Genomic DNA, 20,217 nt, shown 5'->3' with positions numbered 1-20,217 from the left:
AACTTTCTGTTGCTGCCGTCTCCACAGCCTAGAGCCTAGCGTCTGCCTAGTTAGCATACTCTAACACAGCGGCAACAGCTGCTAGCATCCATCATTGAGAGATTCAACTGTCCCTACGAACACAGAAACGGCTCAACTCTATTGTTAAACTGTCACTCATTATGTTTACATGTTAGAAAAAGTCGAAGGATTGCGTTAGTCCAACTAAAATTGGACATTGAAAATACATGTAAACATGTTAGGGAGTAACACCCAGATAATGCGAAAATGTATTTACTCTGTCATGTGCACACCTTCATCGAATTTTAACTGGCCTTTGCAGCAGTAAAACATATTTTACACTTGAAAAGAAATAAATTGCAGTTCAAGTTTACTCTATATTTCAATATTTGCTCTACTTTACCTTACACAACAGCTGATCGAGGCAGCGGTAGACCAGCAACTCCACTGTTCTGTGGAGTAAAATTACTGTTTTTCTCAATGGAGTCTAGTGTTTTTGATACGCCTTCAAATCCCTGTCGGTAATACCACCAAAACATATGAAAGCATAACTATTCTACAGGCCATTCCATTCACATTATGTGTATCTAATTTGGTAACATATTGGTATAATTTTAAGGGTACAGGTATTGGCATTGCAATTTTTTAAACAATACCTGGCACCAATGACTATGCTTTTATTCCGTATTTCAGTGAACTCAGTTTGGCCCACAGTAGATAAGGGAGTAATAAGCGCAAAGGCTGGGACTTTGAGACAGTGAAGAGAAAAAAAAAGGGATTAAGAGGATCCATCCTCACCGTCCAGAGCCTCTCTGAGCTCGTCTTTGGTCCAAGCAACCTCGGTCATTAGTAGACGGAGGTAGTACATCGCGTGCTGGTGAGGCTGCTCGGCTCTGAAGTTATTCAAAGACCTCATGTACTGCGGAGAGAAAGAGGAGGGAAAGTCGGTTCAACAACTACACTTTATGAGCTGGACTTAAAATGGAAAAAAAGTATTTGAAAACTGCTGCAGCACATTAAAATGCCTACTGCTGTTAGTTTACTGCTCGTGTTGTGAGGCAGAGTAAACCAGGCTCTAAATACTCAGGGGTTAAAGTGAGACATTTAATAAAGTCATCTGTCTTATCGATCATGGCTCATAACATGTTCTGATGATGGAGTTGCAGTCAGTGCTTACCGCTTCTTTGATGATGTCAAAGCGCTTCTCGTCTATCTCAAAGGTGGCCATCTTCTCAATGATCTTCTTTAGCAGGATGTGCTGTTTGTCATTGTAACCCTTAACAGACAGCTGCAGCAGACAGTGATAGAGGACAGATGGTACATTATCAACAAATGCAGAGATAAGGCGAATCTGAAGCTGTAGTTTCATATTTTTTATATGAAGGTTTTGGCATTTATTACATGTGGAATTACTGGCTGGCCAAATGATTGTCAAGACCACACCCAGCGAAAGATGACTCTTCACTGCTAAAATAAATATCATAAAATATGTGACAGCACATCTATATTTGCCTCAAATATTCCAAAAGACAATTACATAAAACTAGTGAAATATATATATATATTAAAAAATAATCCTATTGGCCACAAAGATTAATAATAATAATAGCAAAAGGTAACAAGAGGCTGAAAAGCAAGCATCACTTCATTATGTCCATCAGGGGAAACATATTTCACTGTAGTCTTTCAGGGAGTCAGCGTAAACCTAAAGTGGTCTATGACAGTTTTTATGCAAATAAGCTTTTTAAAAATGGAAAAGAACAGTGAAGGTTATTTAAAGCTTCTACTTTGCAATGTCATCTGCACCTTATGGCCCTTCATGATTCAGCAAAACCTGCAACTACATGGCTACGCTCTCAGACTCATCCTCCCCCCTCCTCCCTGTCGCTGGGTCCCTGTGGTGACACCTGTTAAAGTAATCTCTCCTAACATCATTAACCTTGACAAACACCGGGCTAGCCACACCAGCACTGCTGACTCAATTCAATTACATACAGTCACACGACTACAGATAATGTGTTGAATGGCTGTCTCTTAGGGCACACCACAATCGTGATTCACCGGTGAGAGAAAGCTAATGGATGCAGGTTACTACGTCATATGACAAAGGGTGCAGCAGAGTGCTAGTGTGGAAGTTAGAAAGTTAGAAAAGAGCAAAACACCACCACAAACCAGTGTCATTCATAGGCAAGTTGCCAGGGATGCACACACAATTGAGAGATCGGCTGTATTCCAAAATTAGGGAAACAAAGCCTGACTTAGCAAGTCGCTTGTAACTAATCAAAATTCCTGGATACAGATCCACTTCCAACATCCATTACACACTGCCATGAGCAGAAATGTGACAATAAATATGTCAAAGAATCTGCATCATTTGGCTTTATTCCTTGAGACACCATTTCATCTACCACCTGTTTGACACTAACACAATAGAAACCAGAGAATAGCTGCCAAAAGACCAAAAAATAATTACAAAGAGTAGGTAAAATTTTGCCACCCAGTCTCTTCCTCCTGCCTGAATACATTACCATGAATGAATGTTGGTAGTGAATCTGTAAAATCAGTCACTTGGGCGTCCTTGAGTGAATAAGCCAGGGTTCAGTTTGTCTGAACAAGTCTGAACAAAGTTTTAAATTCATACATTTCATTGCCAAGGTGGCTTAAAATGAAATCCCATTATAATAATCAATTTCAAAAACACTTATCTTAGAAATAAAAAAGACTTACAACAGAGACAGAGTCATAAAGGCATTTACAAAAAACTCAAATATGGCAATGTCTTTTCTTTTCTGAGAGAATCTGATAATTACAATTTTTGATATATAACTCCTAGAGGTAAATACGTTAATCATCAGTAGAAATAAAATGTCAGTATAGTAGTTTATCACATTTCCAGAGGACTGTTTTCAGCTACGGTTAAATTACATATTAAAGGGGAACTAAACCAACTTTTAAAAAAATACGTTATTCCTATGATCTAAGACAGTCCAAAAATACTGGTAAATGTGAACAACCCTTCTACAAAACCAAAAACTAGAGTGATAAAACTCAAACTTGTGATGTCATAGGGTGTAAATTCTGAAGCTGCTTCATAGACAATGAATCAGGAATATAAATGACATTGAAAGCACCCACGGGTACATTTTCTGTTGCTTATTTGGGTATAAAAAAGAACAAAAACATTCTGTGGGTGCACAAAAGCATCCATTGTCTATGGGCCAGACTTTATAAGCAATGACATCACCAGTTAGAGACGTCTCTGGTTTCTGGCTTTGACAGAGTAACTCATGTTCACAAATATTGATTGAACTTCCCTAGGCCATGGAAATAACATTGGAATACTGAATTTTGGTGGTGCTCCCCTTTAAGTTGGTGTTTGCATGGAATGCAGTAGCAAGCAGAGATTTCATTCATTTCTAAATTCTTCAGATCGGACGAGCAAGACACACACAGCACTTAATCACATACGTTGGAAAAAAAAAAAAAAAAAAAGAAGCCGCAAGTTTCCACACACTGTCAAAACCTCAAAGAGGCCCCGTCATTGGCACCCCCACTTCCCTCCAGACTTCACACAGCTTACTTACGAGGATGGCATTCATCCCCGAGGCTACGCCATACACCAGCCCGGCCAAGCGGGCTGCATATGTATACTCTTTTAAATCATCCTTCAGTAACCTGAGTAACAAGTAGGTCATGTTGCAGTGCAGGGGATCTGCGTATAGGTAGCGACTAATGGAAGGGGAAAAAAGAAGAACAACAAAAAAAACATGTTTGTTGGGAATGGGGGGGGGGGGGTTCAGAAGAAAAAAACACACACAAAAAACAATGCAAGTATGAGAAGAATGATAAGAAGAGTATGTATATGCAGCCTCGTGACCAGCCTTCTGTCCCGTAAAAACTGTCAGACAATCAGATCAGGTGGGAGACTCATGCCACCATTTTCAGATCAACCATCAAATCGCAAATTCAGTGCTGTTGGTGAAACGCCGCTTCACCTGATGTCCAACGTGACAAGACAATTACCTCGAGTAGTCATTAGAGTTTCGCAGGAGGTGGGTGAGCAAAAATGAGAAAAGGATTGATGAGAAATGAAGAGGAAGATGCAGACAGAATAGAGGCTAGGACAGCCAGGTTGGAAGGTTTTTGCATTTCAATGTTTAAATGTAATTTTTTTTAACTGCTTTGATGGGTTTTCCCCAAGTTATGTCTGTAACTGTCAAGTATTTTGACAATGACAGACAATGGACTAACGAATAGAGTGGATATTAGTAAACTTTTCTTCATTAATTCATCATCCTGTGAGATAAAACCTTCCAATGTGCCCATACAGATGACTTAAAATGACTCGACAACCCAGGCCTGGCTGAGCAACAGTAGCCCAGTCTGAGGATGATAAGGATTGGAGACGTGAGGTCTGGGATGCAGCGTGAGGGCAATGGTGAGCAATTTTTTGAATACTTACATACATCCCATAGACGGTATTTTGGAGGTCATAGTTCAAGCCAGCTAGCTCGGCTGCATATGCATACTCGTTGAGGGAGTCCTTGAGGAGCTCCAGGTATAAATATGCCATGTTACAATGCAACGGGTCCACGTACGCAAACGGGCTGTAGAGAAAATGGCAGTGGTCAAACAAAGCATAGAAACATATGTAGAGGTACTGGTGTCTTCATTTTTTTTAAAAATTTTTTACAGTCGGAGCTGAAGGTAACACATGTACTTTACAAAACATAGTCCTACACGTTAACATACCAATAGCTTAGTTATTAGGGGGATAACATTACAAACTCTGTGTCAAGATGTTTGGTTGGTTATCAGACTACAATTTGTGACAACCTACAAACCACATAATAGACATCCAGAAGGGTTTGGCAGTGTTTCAGTTCCAGAGAACTGGCCTACTAATCCAGCCTATCCCAGTTTATGTAGTGGTGTCTTCTGTGTAAACACTGGAAGAGCCTCCTGAGTTAGATTTGAGTGTTTGGAAATGGCCTCTTAGAAAATTCTAGCAACACTGGAAAAGGAAGCAGGTGCAAGATTTCCTTTTGAATTACTTTGAACCGATTGCCACAGCAAGAATAAAGAGTAGCTATTGTGATTCAAATAATTAGTAAAATGGCATTCAATTCAAGGTTTATGTTGCATTTGGCTTATTTGTATTTCTATTGTACTTAAGATTTAGGCCTGCATCATGTGGTCAAACTGTGAAAGTCTTCACCACCAGGGATGCATTGACATAATAAATAACCACTGAAAAATCACTATTTTAAAAACATCATGTTCAGCTTTCAGTAGATTTATAGATCAGAGTTATTATAGCTTTGCGCTTTTTATTAGTTTTTAATTCAATTAAGTTTCAATTATATTCCAAAGTGGGTTTGCTCATTTCAGTTTGGTTTAAATAGTTTTAGCTTCAGTATTAGTTTTATTTTTGAGATTATAATATGGGGGGTATCTGTCAGGGGAAAGATTTAACACGTTCAGAAAAGGTATTGCAATACTAAGATAACACTTTGTAAAGGCGGTTGACTAACAGTCATGTACACATCTCAGTCTCAATAAATATATGCACTAATGCCTCATTATGTTTGTTGCGTTTCCAATCTTTACCAAATTGACCATTTGCTTATTAGTCTACAATACCATTTCTGTTGTTTAAGTGTAGCTTTTATTTTAATTTCAGTTAATCAAAATGTTTTTCTTCACACCTTAATCTAGTTTTTACTTTAGTATTAATAAACTTTAACAATCTTGTTATAGACACAGTGAAAATGAGTGGCTGCAGTTTGGAGCTTGCTTTCTGTTCTGGTCTTATTTAATGGGACACTGGTGTTCAGTAAAGCTACTGTAAATGCAAAATAAACACTTTGTTTCTCCAGCTCTTTTGAAACATTCAAGTATTTGTTATTGTAGAGCAGCAACAGGAATTCTTCTAGACACTGCCCTTTTTTGTGTGTGTGTGTGTGTGTGTGTGGGGGTGTTGCTGATACTTTACATATTGCAGTATTATAATAGTATATATAATAGTAGTTATTGTTATTTAGTATTGAGAAATAATGACAACTAATGAGGTATCATGAAGTGAAAACAGATTTACTGGAGAGGACATTTTCCCTTAAGTTCAGCTGAACTACTAAGGTTCATAGTTAGTTACATACCTGAAGAACTCAAAGTTCAGGCACGCCTTGGGCAGGAAGAACTTGTCATCCTGCTTGAACCACACCTTGCTCATGGCAGTGTCCTGCAAGAAATGAACACCACAAACAAATAGTTCACATTTTCATATTCAAGTCCATTCTGTGCTGAGATACTCATTTGTATTCTGTGGAAATTAAATGCACATTGCAGCGTAACAACACAAGCAGACATTATGCATTTGCTTAATCGCACAAATGTGACGAAGTTACTTTGATATCAGCAGATTATAATATGGTGATTGAGCAATAAAAGGAAAAAGGCACACTGCCATTTATTTATCTTTTCCTTCAGAGACTAAAGTATGTCCGCTGCTGATAACAGCTTAGTTCCTCTGATCTTCACATGATGGCAACAAGAGTACTAAATGTTTTATATCTCAATCACAATACCATATTAGCATATGAAAGCATAACAGAGATTTTTAACAATATAGGATTTAGCAAGGATAGTCTGGAGCAGTTAGGTAATGAAGAGCGACAGTACTTTGAATACTTTGATAGAGCTGCGCAGCAAAAACACTTGCCTTGATTAAAGTGGGCACTGATGGAGAGTCTTTCTCAAGAGAGTAGATCTCGAAGTTGGTGGGGATGAACTCATTTTTCATGGGCAATTTGAACTTGCCGTTGAGGTCTGCACTTGCCCATTTCTGCAACAAAGGCATGTAATAAGCAAGTAAAACGTAAGGTGTAGTCATACACTCATCACAAAACCGAAAAAAAAAATCTTCCACTAGTGCGCCTGATTTGATAAGATCACTGTGAACGCAGTGATTCACCTCAATGGAGTCTTCAGAGATGGCTTCCTGTTTGTACTGTGTACCGTACCACTCTTCTGTCTTGTCTGTTTGTCCTTCAAATGACTTTGACACCACTGCAACTCTGGAAAATCAAAAGAGCGGACCAGATCACGTTACATGGATACAAAAACCTCTTTGTCAGAGCTGATAAGATACTCTGCATATGTAACCAACACACGAAATGAGATGTGAGTGCTTTTCTATTAGCATTTCATTTGGATCATGTGGAGGAGATCCACTGAAGCGTCTTGCGCTATGCTTAGAATTCCTGTACACCCTTAGTGCGCTGCATTCACAGTGTGATTGACTAGTCACAATCACAAAGAGGCAAATAGCAGGTTTAGTTTCTGCTTAGTTAATAACTAGGATGTAAAAACAATTATGGTGCATCATACGTAAGGGGTTATAATTTCTGGTAGTTAAATGATGTAACCTGACATGCTGTAACTCCACTTATGGCTGCTGGAGTGCAACTGATACAAAAGGAAAGATCGTCATGAATTCAAAGTAGCAGTGGTTAAACCCCAAGGTTAAATAGCCACTTCAGTAAAGGAAGAGCCTGGCATGCAGACTGTCAGGGTCAGCCAGAGAGGGCATGCAATCTTCTCATGGGTAAGCATTAAGGAATGGAGTAGTTACAAGTCTGCACTTTGTTCGACACAAGTACCATCTCATAAAATGAAATGGAGTTAAAGCTACACTAGGCTAGGAGTTTTACATAAGACTCAAAGTAAGGCTGCATCAGAGAAGACTGTGCTATTCCCACCAGCTAGTGTATGCCAGACATGTCTTTGTATCCCCAAAATGAATCTCTTGTTGGGTATTATCTCTGACTTCATTTTTGATTTGTAACCTCCTCTGTGAAATAATTTATTCCTACCAAACAGAACACAGTGTCAAAGGGTCAATCCACAAAAAATGGCTGGACCTCTTCAGTGTTTTAACAAAGGAAAGAATGTAGGTGTAACTGTATGGTTTTCTGATATCATCTAAGCTTATCACTTGGTGTTTACCGAGTCAAAACAAACTTGTGATGTCATAGGATATAAAGCCTATATTCAGAACATTTCTCGAGGTCCTTCAGTGTCATTTAGAACATCTTTCATCACTCATTGTCTATGGAGCAGCTCCAGACTTTATACTCAATGAAATCCCATATTTGAATTTTAGCATTTTAGGTTTTAGATCTGGGACAGAGTTGTACGTGTTTACTGTTAAATGTGAACTGTCTTAGACCATTAGAATAAGATGAATGAATTTTGAAAATGGACGTAGTTCCTTTTTAACAAAAAAAAACAACTATTTAATAGACCAATACCTTTAAATAATATGGGGCATGTATAACAAGGTAGTAGAAAAGATTTGCCAACTTGTTTATGTAAAACCCTATGGAGTGCAGCACCACTGCCAATTCAGAGAGCAAAACTTGATAATGTATTCCTGAGCACACATCTCCGTCTCCTGATATAACAAACGGACACTTTGAGGCTGCAGAGATAATCAAATCTGTGAAGTTTGTCTGGCATTTCTTTCAAGGCAGAAAATTGAATAGCTGTTTCATCCAAATATCAAAGTAGACCAACAGCACTTTGTCACAGCTGGCAGGCCACGAAAAATAATCATTATCTGAATGCCCTCTATATTATCATCCTCATATTATGTATTTCAGATACAGGTTATAAAGATACAACAGACTATCTCTTTCACATTATGCACAAATACACACATTATCACATATAAGGCTTGCAATGCATCTAGGTATTCATAATGGAAGATATTTGTTATTTCCTATACATGATGTACACAATATTACTCACAATGACCATTTACAGAACACTTCTGTTGCTGTTTGCTGCAGTGACATTATCCTAATGTTACTTTACCGATTGATGTACACTACTAAGATCCCCATGCGTTAACTGATCACAAAAAAGTTTAAACAAAAGTCAAATTTATTCTGTAGGTGGGAGTCTGCTGGGACATTAGCCATGTCCATCATTACATACCATGTATATGTTATATGTGAGTAATAACCAATGGGATTGATGCTTAAAGTGCATGGATGGCATCAGCTTTTCTGTACAGGACCAGACTGTTGTCTAACACTGACCTGACATGTTCTGGTCTCAGCTTGTCCAGTACCATTTCGATCAAGTCTGGCCTGAAGTCCTCCAAAAGGTACTCTGCTGCTAGAACCTCTTCGAGAGGGTAGTACTGAAACACACAGATCAGACAGCTATTAGCATTTTGCTGCTTGAGGTTGGACGTTTTACTGTAAAACATTTGTGAAAAGGTCTTGATATTTAATTCTTTCCTCCATTTTTTTCTTTGAGGCCAAATAATTACAAGTCGTCAACTGACAACAGAGAGGCCTGACGATAAGATATAAAAAGATAAGAGCTTTAACAACAATTAAAAGGATAGTTTGGATCTTTTGGAGTGGGTTTTTATGATGCACTGTATGAGAAAGCTTTCACTGCTTTATCTTGCCATCAGTCAGATGTTTACGAAGTTTAAATGAAGCCAGTATTTTGCTCTCTTCAATGCCAGACTCCACTGAGAAAAAAATGTGATTCTACATCTCTGAACTCAAGAGCTGCTGTCTACTGCTGCGTCAAACTGTTAGTTTGTGTAACTGTGTGACTTTGGCATTTCAAAGGGTTAGTTCAGATTCACCAAAGTCACACAACAACATAAGCTAGCTAACTGATCGAAGCAGCAGTAAACCAGCACCTCCCATGCCATGTCCAGCAAAAAAAAAATTGCTGTTTTTGTCAAGAGTGTCTGATGTTTTTGACAAGAACATGAGTGAGAGGACTTTTTCAAGGTGGCTAAAATGCATTTCGCTGCTGCCCCCATCCAGAGCAGTAAATTGCTTGGCTTCCTGTCCCTTCTCTATGCTCGGGGCATGCCAACAGACATCTATAATACTATATATAACACTGACTATGGTTAAGTGTCCTATACAGCCCCACTTCAAAAAATCAAAACTATCTCTTTAAAGCTCTTATCTCCATAATGTGTAGATCTCAGATCAATAGTTTAAATCAAAGCCTGCTTAGTGTTAAGAGAATGGTGGGTGAAAAAAATGCACTGCCAAACCTGGCAAGATGACACACACAAGAAAATTCTTGTAATTCGTGCAGTGGATGATGATTAGGTACTTAAGTCAATGAGCCTTTCTGCGACAGTCATACAGGAACTCTGGCAAACATAAGAGCCGAGCCTAACTCGGACTGTGCCTCTGCAAAATCTCAATTCTCCTAATACAGAGTCAACAGCAGCACCAGGCAGCCTGATGACGACAGCAGGTACAGACGCAATGAGCTGCATTGTGTCTCCCTGGAAACAACCTCTGCAGATGGAGAGAGGACCTACGTGTACGAGACCAGCCACTTTGGAAGTGTAGCCACGGGGTCGCTCTTTGTCCTTGAACCTGAAGGCCACTTTGTTTAGATCCTACAGAGAGAGAGAGAGAGAAAGAGAGAGAGAGAGAGAGAGAGAGAGAGAGAGAGAATGTAACAAGTGAAATCACAACTCATACAACAGTTACATACATTAACTGTATACAGACCCAAAGTCAGAGCCAGAGTCTAGAAAGTGGAGCTGCAGAGAATTTAATCCCCATGTTATTCTAATCCCTTAGGAGACAGCGTAGCATAGAAAATGAGCACTATCCAGCTTCATTTGACATGGCTTCATTCAGCAGATAAGATGGTGAAAATAGCTGGCAGGTCTGAATCAATCAGTCTCTGCTGTCAACGTCTGTGCAGCTCTATTAGTTTCTCCACTAACCAGAAATAAGTAGGTCAAGTTTGTCCTGCCCCTCCGTCTGAAATGCTGTCGCTGAATAGACAACATTAATTACCTTGCACTCCTCAAACACCCACTCCTGAGGCCCCTCGGTGCGCAGTTTCTGGATGTACTGGAACATGTGGAAGATGATGTCCTCAACGTGCACTGCAGTGACCCATATAACACACCTCAATGTACACCATTTACATTGCACTTATTCAAACATACACAAATCTGACTGCAGTGGGAAATACTGTCAACCACATGCATGTCATCAGTGAAGTTTGTATGGTTGAAGTACTCACAGAGACCCTCCTCGGTCAAGTCCACATTGATGATAAAGAACATGAACCCTCTGGCTCCCTCTTTCTGCCCTCCAACAAGTGTGTTCACCCAGCCTTAAAGATAATCATAACAATGGTCATTTTTCAGTAAGTCATACATAAAATTTACGACTGAAAATTGAACATCTTGAATAAAGAAATTCTACTAAGGATGAATAATCACTCTAAATGCTGATTTGTTTTTGTTTATTTAATATTTGTGTTAGGGCTGCAACTAATGAATATTGTCATTATCAATAAAATCTGTTGATTATTTTCTCGATTAATCGATTAGTTACTTAGATGATAAAAGGCCGAGATAATCATCTGAAATACCTTGTTTTGTCCATTACACAAAGATATTCAGTTTGAGGGGCAAAAAAACCATAAAATATTCACATTTAAGAAATAGGAATTGGAGAATTGCCTTTTTTTCTTAAAAATGTACTCTAAGCATTGTTGAATTAGTTTGCGATTAATTTAAAAGTTGACAACTTAGAGATCAATTGCTGCAGCTCTGATTCATATATAGACATTAGACTATTTAAAAAAAATAAATATATATGCAAAATTCAACAACCTTTAGGGTGAGAAAATATGATAATACCAACCATACGTTTATAGTGCTTTTTTTGTCACAATCCCTAAATTCTCCAAATACGTGTTGATATCTTTGAACTCTGTGTCCTACCTTTAGATTTCAGCTCAGATAACAAACTTCCGGGTCCTTCGTGACCAATCAGATGTCCCAGATAATGTCCTGGGTTAGATTTGTAGTACTTTTGTAGGTCGGGGATGGGAAAGGTCACATATAGGTTCCTGATGTCTTTAATAGGCACCACTTTGTAGAATTGCTGCAACAGAAGACAAAGGACAAGAAAGCCCAATCAGAAATTTATCAAACATATTTTGATGAGTGATAGCTGGGAGAAAAATTATTTCATTATCGAGTGACTCAAAACATTTTTCCACAAAGCATCAAAAATGTCTTCCCCTGTAATGAACAGCCAGCTGTCACGATGAACTGGGTAAAAATCTATTAAATACAATCTCATTACAACTAGCTATGGCCCTACATTACTCTAAAAGTGTTAAGAGTGTGCAGCAAAGTTTGAGAAACTTTATTAACTGACTCACTTTGAGGTGTTCTTCCTGGAAGGGGTGCTCGGGGAATTCTGGGATTGGTACGTTCTTGTTCTCCACTTCTCCAAATAGCTTCACCACCATAGAGGTCAGCTCATCTAATGATTCTGTAGATAAAGGGGGAAGAAAAGTGGAACACACTTAAAGTTTAGCTTAGATTAGCTTTGAAGTAAGGAGACAATAAGGAGCTCATGAGTGCAAAGAAGACCCAGTTTAAAATATAATGAAGGGCTCTTCTAACAAAACATAAACTAACTATCATACATTGACCATCTATAGCAATGCACACGAAAGCTCGGTAGACATTCCGCAGTTACGTGACTTGCGAACCACGTGGAGCATTAATCACACTGTAATGTTTTTGTAAGCATTTCTATCAAACTTTGTCTGTGCAAAATGTCATTTATATCTGGAAATGAACTTGAAAGATAACTTAATAAGAGCTTGCTTTAAATTTGTGGACAGAAAACAATTAACATTGTGTACAAGAGGATTAAGAAATTAAATTAGGTTTTAGCTGGCATTTCAACGTCAGTAAGTCAATATCAATCATTCTGAGAAGTCGATGTATTTAATGTAATGACCATTATAAAAACTTGAGCTCATCTTTGAGAAATCCTGTGTTGGCTTTTTATCTGTAACTGTTAACTCAGCTTAAGCTTACAGGGGAAACTTGTATAACTTTACTTCAACACAAAGACTGTTTGTAGATGGTGAAACAGGAAGAGGGTGCTGTTCTTTACCACAAAGGAAGCAGTGGCTTTCAAAGTTTCTTACAATTACAGATGATTGCAAAGGCTGAAAAAAGTAAAAGGCCAGTGGGAAGATATTTTTAGAAACCACCTCCACCATGATAGCAAAGCTGAAAAGAAGATGAACTTACTAAACCAGATAGGAGGTGTAAGGCATATGGTGTATGGACTAACCTTAAAACAAATACTCCTGCTAGCTGCATTCAGAAGCTACTATGTCCTGAAAACTGTCGCAATTGTTTCTGGCAATCATACAGAGGTTCTTTATCACAAGTGGCAATGAAATGCTGTATTGCTATATCAACTTGAAAATCAAACTTGCAGTAACAAGGCTTAGGCCCGCCAAGTCATGCATGACTTGAATTGTTTGTTCCTCTTTGTTGTCTTGAGTAACTGACAGTATCGGGGTTGACAAGTCATATGAGTGCTGTTTAGGCTGAGTGGAGTTTTTGCAACATTCACACATGATGTTTGCGAGAGGTTACCTCTTCCTAACACGCACAGCCCCATTAGGTTAGAGGAGTAATATGTAGAGTGAAATTTCAGGAGCTCCTGACGGATGTCGATCCCATCTTTAGATGGCCGGGTCTCAAGGGTCAATTTGTTACCTTTAAGAGAAAGAATACGTAAAGAGTGAATATGTGTTAATTAAAATCATGCCACAACCTCTCCGTGACTGAGTCCAGCTGTAATGATCAATGTTTTATTAAAAACAAAACATCTAATCCCTCAGGTTTATCTTTGTTGTCCAAATCCAGTTATTAATTTAGTTTAAATAAACTGATTCACAAAAGCAGTGTACTGACAGATCATTGGAGTAGCAGACTGATAACGATGACTGCACAAGGTGGAACAATGACTGTTCCCCTTACAGAATGCAAATGATGCAAACACATATAAACATCAGTATGGTCTTCTTGAGAACTGCAAGAAAAATATTAAAGAACTTTGCGAGTCATTCAATCTAAGACCATAATCAGTTTGTGATGACCCAGTGACTGTAGTCTGCCAGATACATGAACAAACTTGCCTGCCATCTGTAAATAAACTTCATCTTACATTTTCTTAGACAGAGACAGATAAACAAAGTGAAAATCTTAAAAAAGGTCATGTTGTTCCTCTAAGAGGACATGACTTTCAGGTCTGTCTGATCCTCCTCTATTCTTAAATGGAATAAGGATTATATAATTCAAGACTGCCATCAGGTGGCTATTTTGAGCTCGGAGCTGCTCCAAGTGCACGTCACTCTGATCTGGGAATTCAATTGCCCGGAGAGTCAACTCAGTTAATGCTGTGAGAGGTTTCCCTCACAACAATTAAATACCAGTTGAGTGAATCTTAATGTTATGATTTAAGGTTAAAAAAAACTGTTAGAAATGTCACACATCAAAGCTGTAGCATGTGAAGAAAATGGTGGGTTTATATGCATTTTATTTATTGCTATGGAACACTGTGTCCTTTCATTTAGCAAATACAAATAAAGTGAGCTACTTATTTGCCAAATATTGGACAAATTCAACAAAATTAAACATGCATTTTAATAAGGTTATTATTAAGATGGACAACCACTTCATTAAACCTGCAAATCTTTTTGAGGCAAAATACTCGCACTACTTACACTGCATAGGCAGTGTAATATCAACTCTATATGCTAAAATAGTACACAACAAAATTTAACATGGCCTATTTACATGAATATGTAAATAGGCCACTGGACAAGTGTAAAATATACCTCATCAGACCATCTATCCTAAACATGGTACTTTGGTTTATCATCTTTTTTTCCATCACAGATGTTTTAGGTTAAACACTAAGTGGTGCATTTTATGCATGAATTGTACTGTATAAATTATTATTATTACTATTACTACTACGACTGCTACTGCATATCTTGTGTTTGAACATACACTTTTCCAGTTGTTCAGTGTATTTCTACACACAAAGAGACTGATGTGATGCAACTAATAACCTTTCATATCATGGAGGCAAACTGCACTAAACAGAAAGTCAATAACGAGCACTTATGGCTAATCTGGAGATTTCCTACCTGTTCCAAATTTACTGAAGGGGTGGTTAGGGTTGCCAGTGGCCTTCTCTAACTGGAACAGCCTCCAGGCATCATTCATCAGGTTCTTCTCATGCTCGGAGTCGACAGCATTCACCTCCCGGTCCTTACAGCTCTCATCAAACAGTGGGCACAGGAAGAATTGAGCAAACCTACACAGATTACAAAATGACAGTAAAGGGAACATTGAACTATACAGTTCAGTGTGGTTGTCAGTATAGTAGTAATCAACCTCCAGATGTTTAACAACATTGATTAAGGCTGTATTATTAATATATAATCATTCAACATTTTAAAGCTTGTTTTTTTCAGCTGCAGCTGTTTTGGTTAAATGAAGATTGTTGGTGTATGGGACCATTTGTAGACGAGGAAAAGGATGTGAATTAGTTCATGACGAAAATCCATTTGCATGAGTACAAAGTGCGACCAACTGCCAAGCAAATGGTGATGAGCACACACAAAACATTTGAATGTTTTCTTAGGCTCCATCCCTGGTCAGCTTCTGCTTTAGATTTGAAGATTTATGCAGATGACATATTGTCATCTACTGCTTAAATGTCATCTGACAAATATGTACCTCTGACACAGCAGGTGATTGTTAAGATCAACAAAAAATCTTGCCAAACAATCACACCATGACGCTTGGTAATGAAAATACCAAATTGTTTATAGTATGAGGTTTTTGCAGCTGCCATTAAAATGTAACCACCAAGGCTCAGTCATTAGGTGAGCAAAAAAGAAAAAGAAAGACAAAAAAATTCCACTAGTTACCAATTGTTTTACTTGCTAAAACAGAAATACAGTCAATCTGATATTACAGCAAGGATATAGTTAAAATAATGGAGCCAGCTAATGACACACATGATCCTTTCAGGCACTGTGCTCTGCCATTATCAAAGAGGCAACATCATCAATATTTCAACATACTCTGCACAGTCCTTTCCCACCACAGCAGTCCAGATGGCCTTACCAATTCATTGGCACAGGGGAACAATTAGCCTATCACACAAAATACAGGCGCTTGCTAAACTATTATTCATTTATAAGCAGGTAAGTTAATCCTAATAGGTCAAATTCTGACACCACCTGAGTGCTCACATGCCAGCTGTGGTGGTTTGCAGAGGAGTCCCCTGCAGGGCTAAGCACATCATCCTCACCCTGTGCTTCAGGGTGCTGGTCTGAGAGGGGGGTGGGAACTGTGCTGATGGTTACAGAAAAGAGCACACTGACGTGGGGTCTGGTAACCAAAGATGGGCAGACAAAAACCTGACAGCTCACTTGGGTTCGCACCTGGACTCCCACAATCAACACTGTGTACTGATAAATAAACAAGGACTTAACTGTCTTAACTGGACGAAGGTAGATGCAGCTTAAAAATAAACCTGTCAGCTTTTAGTTGATGTATTTAGATGTGGGGGACAAAATATGAGACAAGTAGAGAGAATATGACTGGTTGTAATGTAGTTCATGCCAGGTTTGCCAATGATGACTTACATCTATAGATGGCAAAGTCAACACAAATGAATATAGCTGAGCACACCAAAAAAAAAAACTTAATGCAGGACACACCTTAGATCAAATCTGACAAGTGAAATCAAGAGGAAAGTACCTATCTAGTGCTCCTTCCAAGTGCTCATGGGACACATCAAAGTAATAGTTGGTGTGCTCCCCACTGGTAAAGGCATTAGAGCTGCCTGCATGCTCACTGAGGAACTGACTGTACTCATTCTCCTTGGGGTATTTCTTTGTTCCCAGAAACAGCATGTGTTCACAGAAGTGCGCCAGGCCAGAGATGTTGGCTGGGTCTGATAATGAACCTGTGAAATGAAAGAGAATGGCCACAGATAATTAGTTAATCAAGTTGAAAATCTCTTGACTAATTTAAGTTCACAGATAACATTTTGACTTTTCAGTGTCTGCCAGATTGGTTGGCCACATTGCAGAGGAAAGCAAACAGTGGGAATAATTCTAGATGTGTAATGGCACAACAGCTAAACTGATACACACAGACATTTGCCTTATTAGAAACAGTCTGTTAATAATATGACTTTAATAATTAAGAGCAACTATGCCAAAGCACCTGACATGAAACTGTGGCATGGTAACATCTTCCTTACTTTCACTATCCTTATATGAATAGTGAAAGGTCATTGTCAAACCTTGGTAGTGTGGCGCAGTAAATGCAGCCTACTACTACTAGTGCTAAAGTGGACTATTTCCTCAACATGCAGGGCAAATAATAGATACATATTTTGCATATGATTTCCATCTTAGTTGCCAAACTGTGTGTTAAGTGGCCCTGTAAGGAGAACATGTGTGCCAAATGAAAATTAGTGACTAGCTGGCAAGAAAAAAGTGTTGAAAAACCTTTACCTATGTGGACATCAAGAGCAGCTGAGGATTTGTCTGTTGTTGGGTCACTGATGAGCATGGCTTTCAAGCCATTGGTAAACTCCAAACCTCTATAAACCCGTTTATCTTCGGGGGAGCGAATGATGTCACTAACCACCCTCATCACAGCTGGGTCGGTCATTCTGAGTGGCAGGGATGACACCAGCCTGCAGTGGAGGGAAACAAGTGTGCAGTTTCAATTTTGTGTAGTTAGACAGAGAGTCTGTCCTTCCACGGTCAAATTCTGATTGAACCAAACACGGTGGCCTTGGGAGACTTTTGTTAGGCTTTACTATAGACAATTTGATATTCATTCAGACGCTATAGCAATGAAATGTTCCAGGTAACATCGCTTTGACAGCGGCTGCTGTTGGCTACTTCATCATTGGTGTAGGAATATGATATTCAGTCATTAAATATTAAACCCACACGGCGTTGTTATGTACAAGGTAACTCTGAAACACAACCCACAACCCTGTTTTAACTTGGATGAAGAGTTTGCACAGCTACTTTGCGACAATGCTGCTAGTTTTGTACTGTATATTACATTTAGCTAGACAAAAAGTTAAGAGAGGCGTGTTCCCTATAAGTAATAAAAATTTTAAAAAACAAATGTCACGGCATGGTGGTTGACTAAAAACACAAATACAATTGTGGAGCAAAGTAGAGCCGAGATTAGCTGTCATTACTCGGTAGAGGATATAAACTAACGTTAATCCCTCAGAGGAGGAAAACTAGCGTTAGCTTGCTACGTCAACACCATAAACTAAGGGAAAGTGAGCCCGCGATCAAGTTGCAAACAAATTCGTTTGTCTAGCGTTCATTCTGTCGTTTTCTTTAATCCCAAGGTGTTATATGTGTAATTTTCAATTTTATAGAAGCTCCACACACAAACCGTCCCCAGCTACCACCCTAAGTAGCAACAAAGCTAACAGCTAGGGGAGCTTAACTTGGGTTGACAAACCGGCTTTAGTTCGGTAGCTAGCTAGCCTATGATTCGGTTTGAAAATAACTCAGTTATTTTTAAAAGAAAGTTACGACATTTGCTTGACAACGCTTACCTAAAATCTTGATTGAAACAGAAACTGCCTGCTGAGTGGAGATATCTCGTACACTGGGCCGTTCGGTTAATGCACTTAAACATACTTTGCACCCTGAAAAACAAACCAAGGCTTTTACGGCGCCATATTTGAATAGGCAGAAGTAATCGAACATAGACCAGAGTGTGATTCAACAAGGCTTGTCATCAATTCGGCAATTAATTTAGCGACTTATACGTGCGATAACGACAGTTTTTATCAATTTATTAGTCAAAGTTAAAGTGACAGGCACGTGGCGAAATATCTATTATATCTCTGAAATAATGTTGCGTCATTGGTTCTGGTATTGATTAGAAAGCCTGCGTAAGGATTTGCGTTTACGTTCTGCGTATGAGATCGTTTTTCTGACCGTTCCACTCAGCTGTTAGAGGAAATCATACCACTTGAGGACTTTCTGCCAGAGAGGGCCCCATGCTTAAAGTTATGTGGGGAAATCGGAGTTTTTGATTAAAATTATTAGATTTCTCTCAAAAGGGGTTCTCTGAGAATTTCCTTTAGGCAAACTTTTCCCATACGATACAATAAGTGATAGATTAACAAAATTCATGCAAAACTGTTAAATTAACAGATGAGAAATACAACATGCAGTTAGGCTCTTCCCTTGGAAAATTGAACGGGTATAAGGTATAATTGCCTGGTAATGAATAGTGAAAGTCAGAGATGCCTGAAATTTGAATCTTGCAAGGAGGCTGGTAATATATGTAAAACTATGTAAATAAATGGAGTACGACTTGAATAATTAAAAAATCTTTCAAAGACAGTTACAGTTGTCTTTATTGTTTTTATTTTTATTTAATCATTATTTTTTTATTTTAATCATTGTTTCTTGTTTTCTTAATTATAATATCAAATGCTGATCTTAGAAAGATGTCAAAGAACGTGATGCAATGTTGTGATTATAAGCAGTAAGGCTACTAAAAGTAGTGAAATAAGAGATGCTTTTAGAATCATGTATCCCACTGAATATAGTAGCCTAAAACATGAGTTTTAGAGGTAGGATATTAGGCCTAAATTTTGTGATCTACGTGGCTTACACAGATAAACTAATTGCCATTTGTTGCCTCATTGCATACAGGCAACACAAAATGTAAAGGATGGATGATGAAAATCTTATAAAAAAAATAAGGAAAAGGAGACTGACTATGATGCAACTAAATTTTCTTTGTGCTGAGGACAACAAGATAAGCTATAATTTTGCTTTATACCAGAATTAGGAAAATTCCACATACATTAAAATAAAATGTATTACTTTGGACATTTGATCAGGGCACCAAATTCGGCTAGATATGTAAAGATAATAATAATAATAATAATAATAATAATAATAATAATAATAATAATAATAATACACATTAGGATTGCAATTACTGGTTTTGTCAAATAAAACATAAACAAGTTCTGGCTATTTCTATTTATTTTCTCATACTCTCTTCTTATTTGTACATATGCAGCACATCTACTGTTCCACTACTAACAACACCAGATAGTAATGAACTTTGCTCTTCATGTGCTCTTTGAATGTGTGCATGTGTGTTCTGAGATGTGGTTATGTAGCCGCTGAAGTTGCTGTCATCACACAGTCACTAGATGGAGACAGATTCCTTTACATGTTCAATGAGGGTCGCTGCCTGTCACTTGATTCATTGGGAAACGG

The 20,217-nt window shown here is 38.3% G+C and overlaps 1 protein-coding gene across 2 annotated transcripts in view; it reads right to left on the bottom strand.

Annotated features, from left to right (window-relative positions):
- ide (insulin-degrading enzyme) overlaps positions 1-18,681 on the bottom strand; it is a 34,428-nt gene extending 15,747 nt beyond the window's left edge. Inside the window, exons 1-17 of one of the 2 annotated variants that reach the window (XM_042501770.2) lie at positions 18,525-18,681; positions 17,446-17,630; positions 16,682-16,889; positions 15,055-15,224; positions 13,493-13,615; positions 12,250-12,362; positions 11,804-11,966; positions 11,095-11,187; positions 10,863-10,954; positions 10,373-10,453; positions 9,105-9,208; positions 6,974-7,076; positions 6,722-6,844; positions 6,159-6,241; positions 4,463-4,607; positions 1,178-1,288; positions 799-919 (exon numbers count right to left, since the gene is read on the bottom strand). In XM_042501770.2, the coding sequence (XP_042357704.1) occupies positions 799-919; positions 1,178-1,288; positions 4,463-4,607; positions 6,159-6,241; positions 6,722-6,844; positions 6,974-7,076; positions 9,105-9,208; positions 10,373-10,453; positions 10,863-10,954; positions 11,095-11,187; positions 11,804-11,966; positions 12,250-12,362; positions 13,493-13,615; positions 15,055-15,224; positions 16,682-16,889; positions 17,446-17,630; positions 18,525-18,607 (2,101 nt within the window). In that variant the 5' untranslated portion in view covers positions 18,608-18,681. Of the gene's footprint in view, positions 1-798; positions 920-1,177; positions 1,289-3,584; positions 3,730-4,462; positions 4,608-6,158; positions 6,242-6,721; positions 6,845-6,973; positions 7,077-9,104; positions 9,209-10,372; positions 10,454-10,862; positions 10,955-11,094; positions 11,188-11,803; positions 11,967-12,249; positions 12,363-13,492; positions 13,616-15,054; positions 15,225-16,681; positions 16,890-17,445; positions 17,631-18,524 lie in introns of both variants that reach the window. The other variant, XM_042501771.2, reaches the window with a different exon arrangement.
- Positions 18,682-20,217: the final 1,536 nt, after the last annotated feature.

Source organism: Plectropomus leopardus, chromosome 13, assembly GCF_026936395.1.
Source record: "Plectropomus leopardus strain MGB_pleo_1.0 chromosome 13, ASM2693639v1, whole genome shotgun sequence".
NCBI lineage: Eukaryota > Metazoa > Chordata > Actinopteri > Perciformes > Serranidae > Plectropomus > Plectropomus leopardus.
The sequence above is the reverse complement of the archived record's forward strand: the minus strand, read 5'-3'. Positions and strand labels throughout refer to the sequence as shown.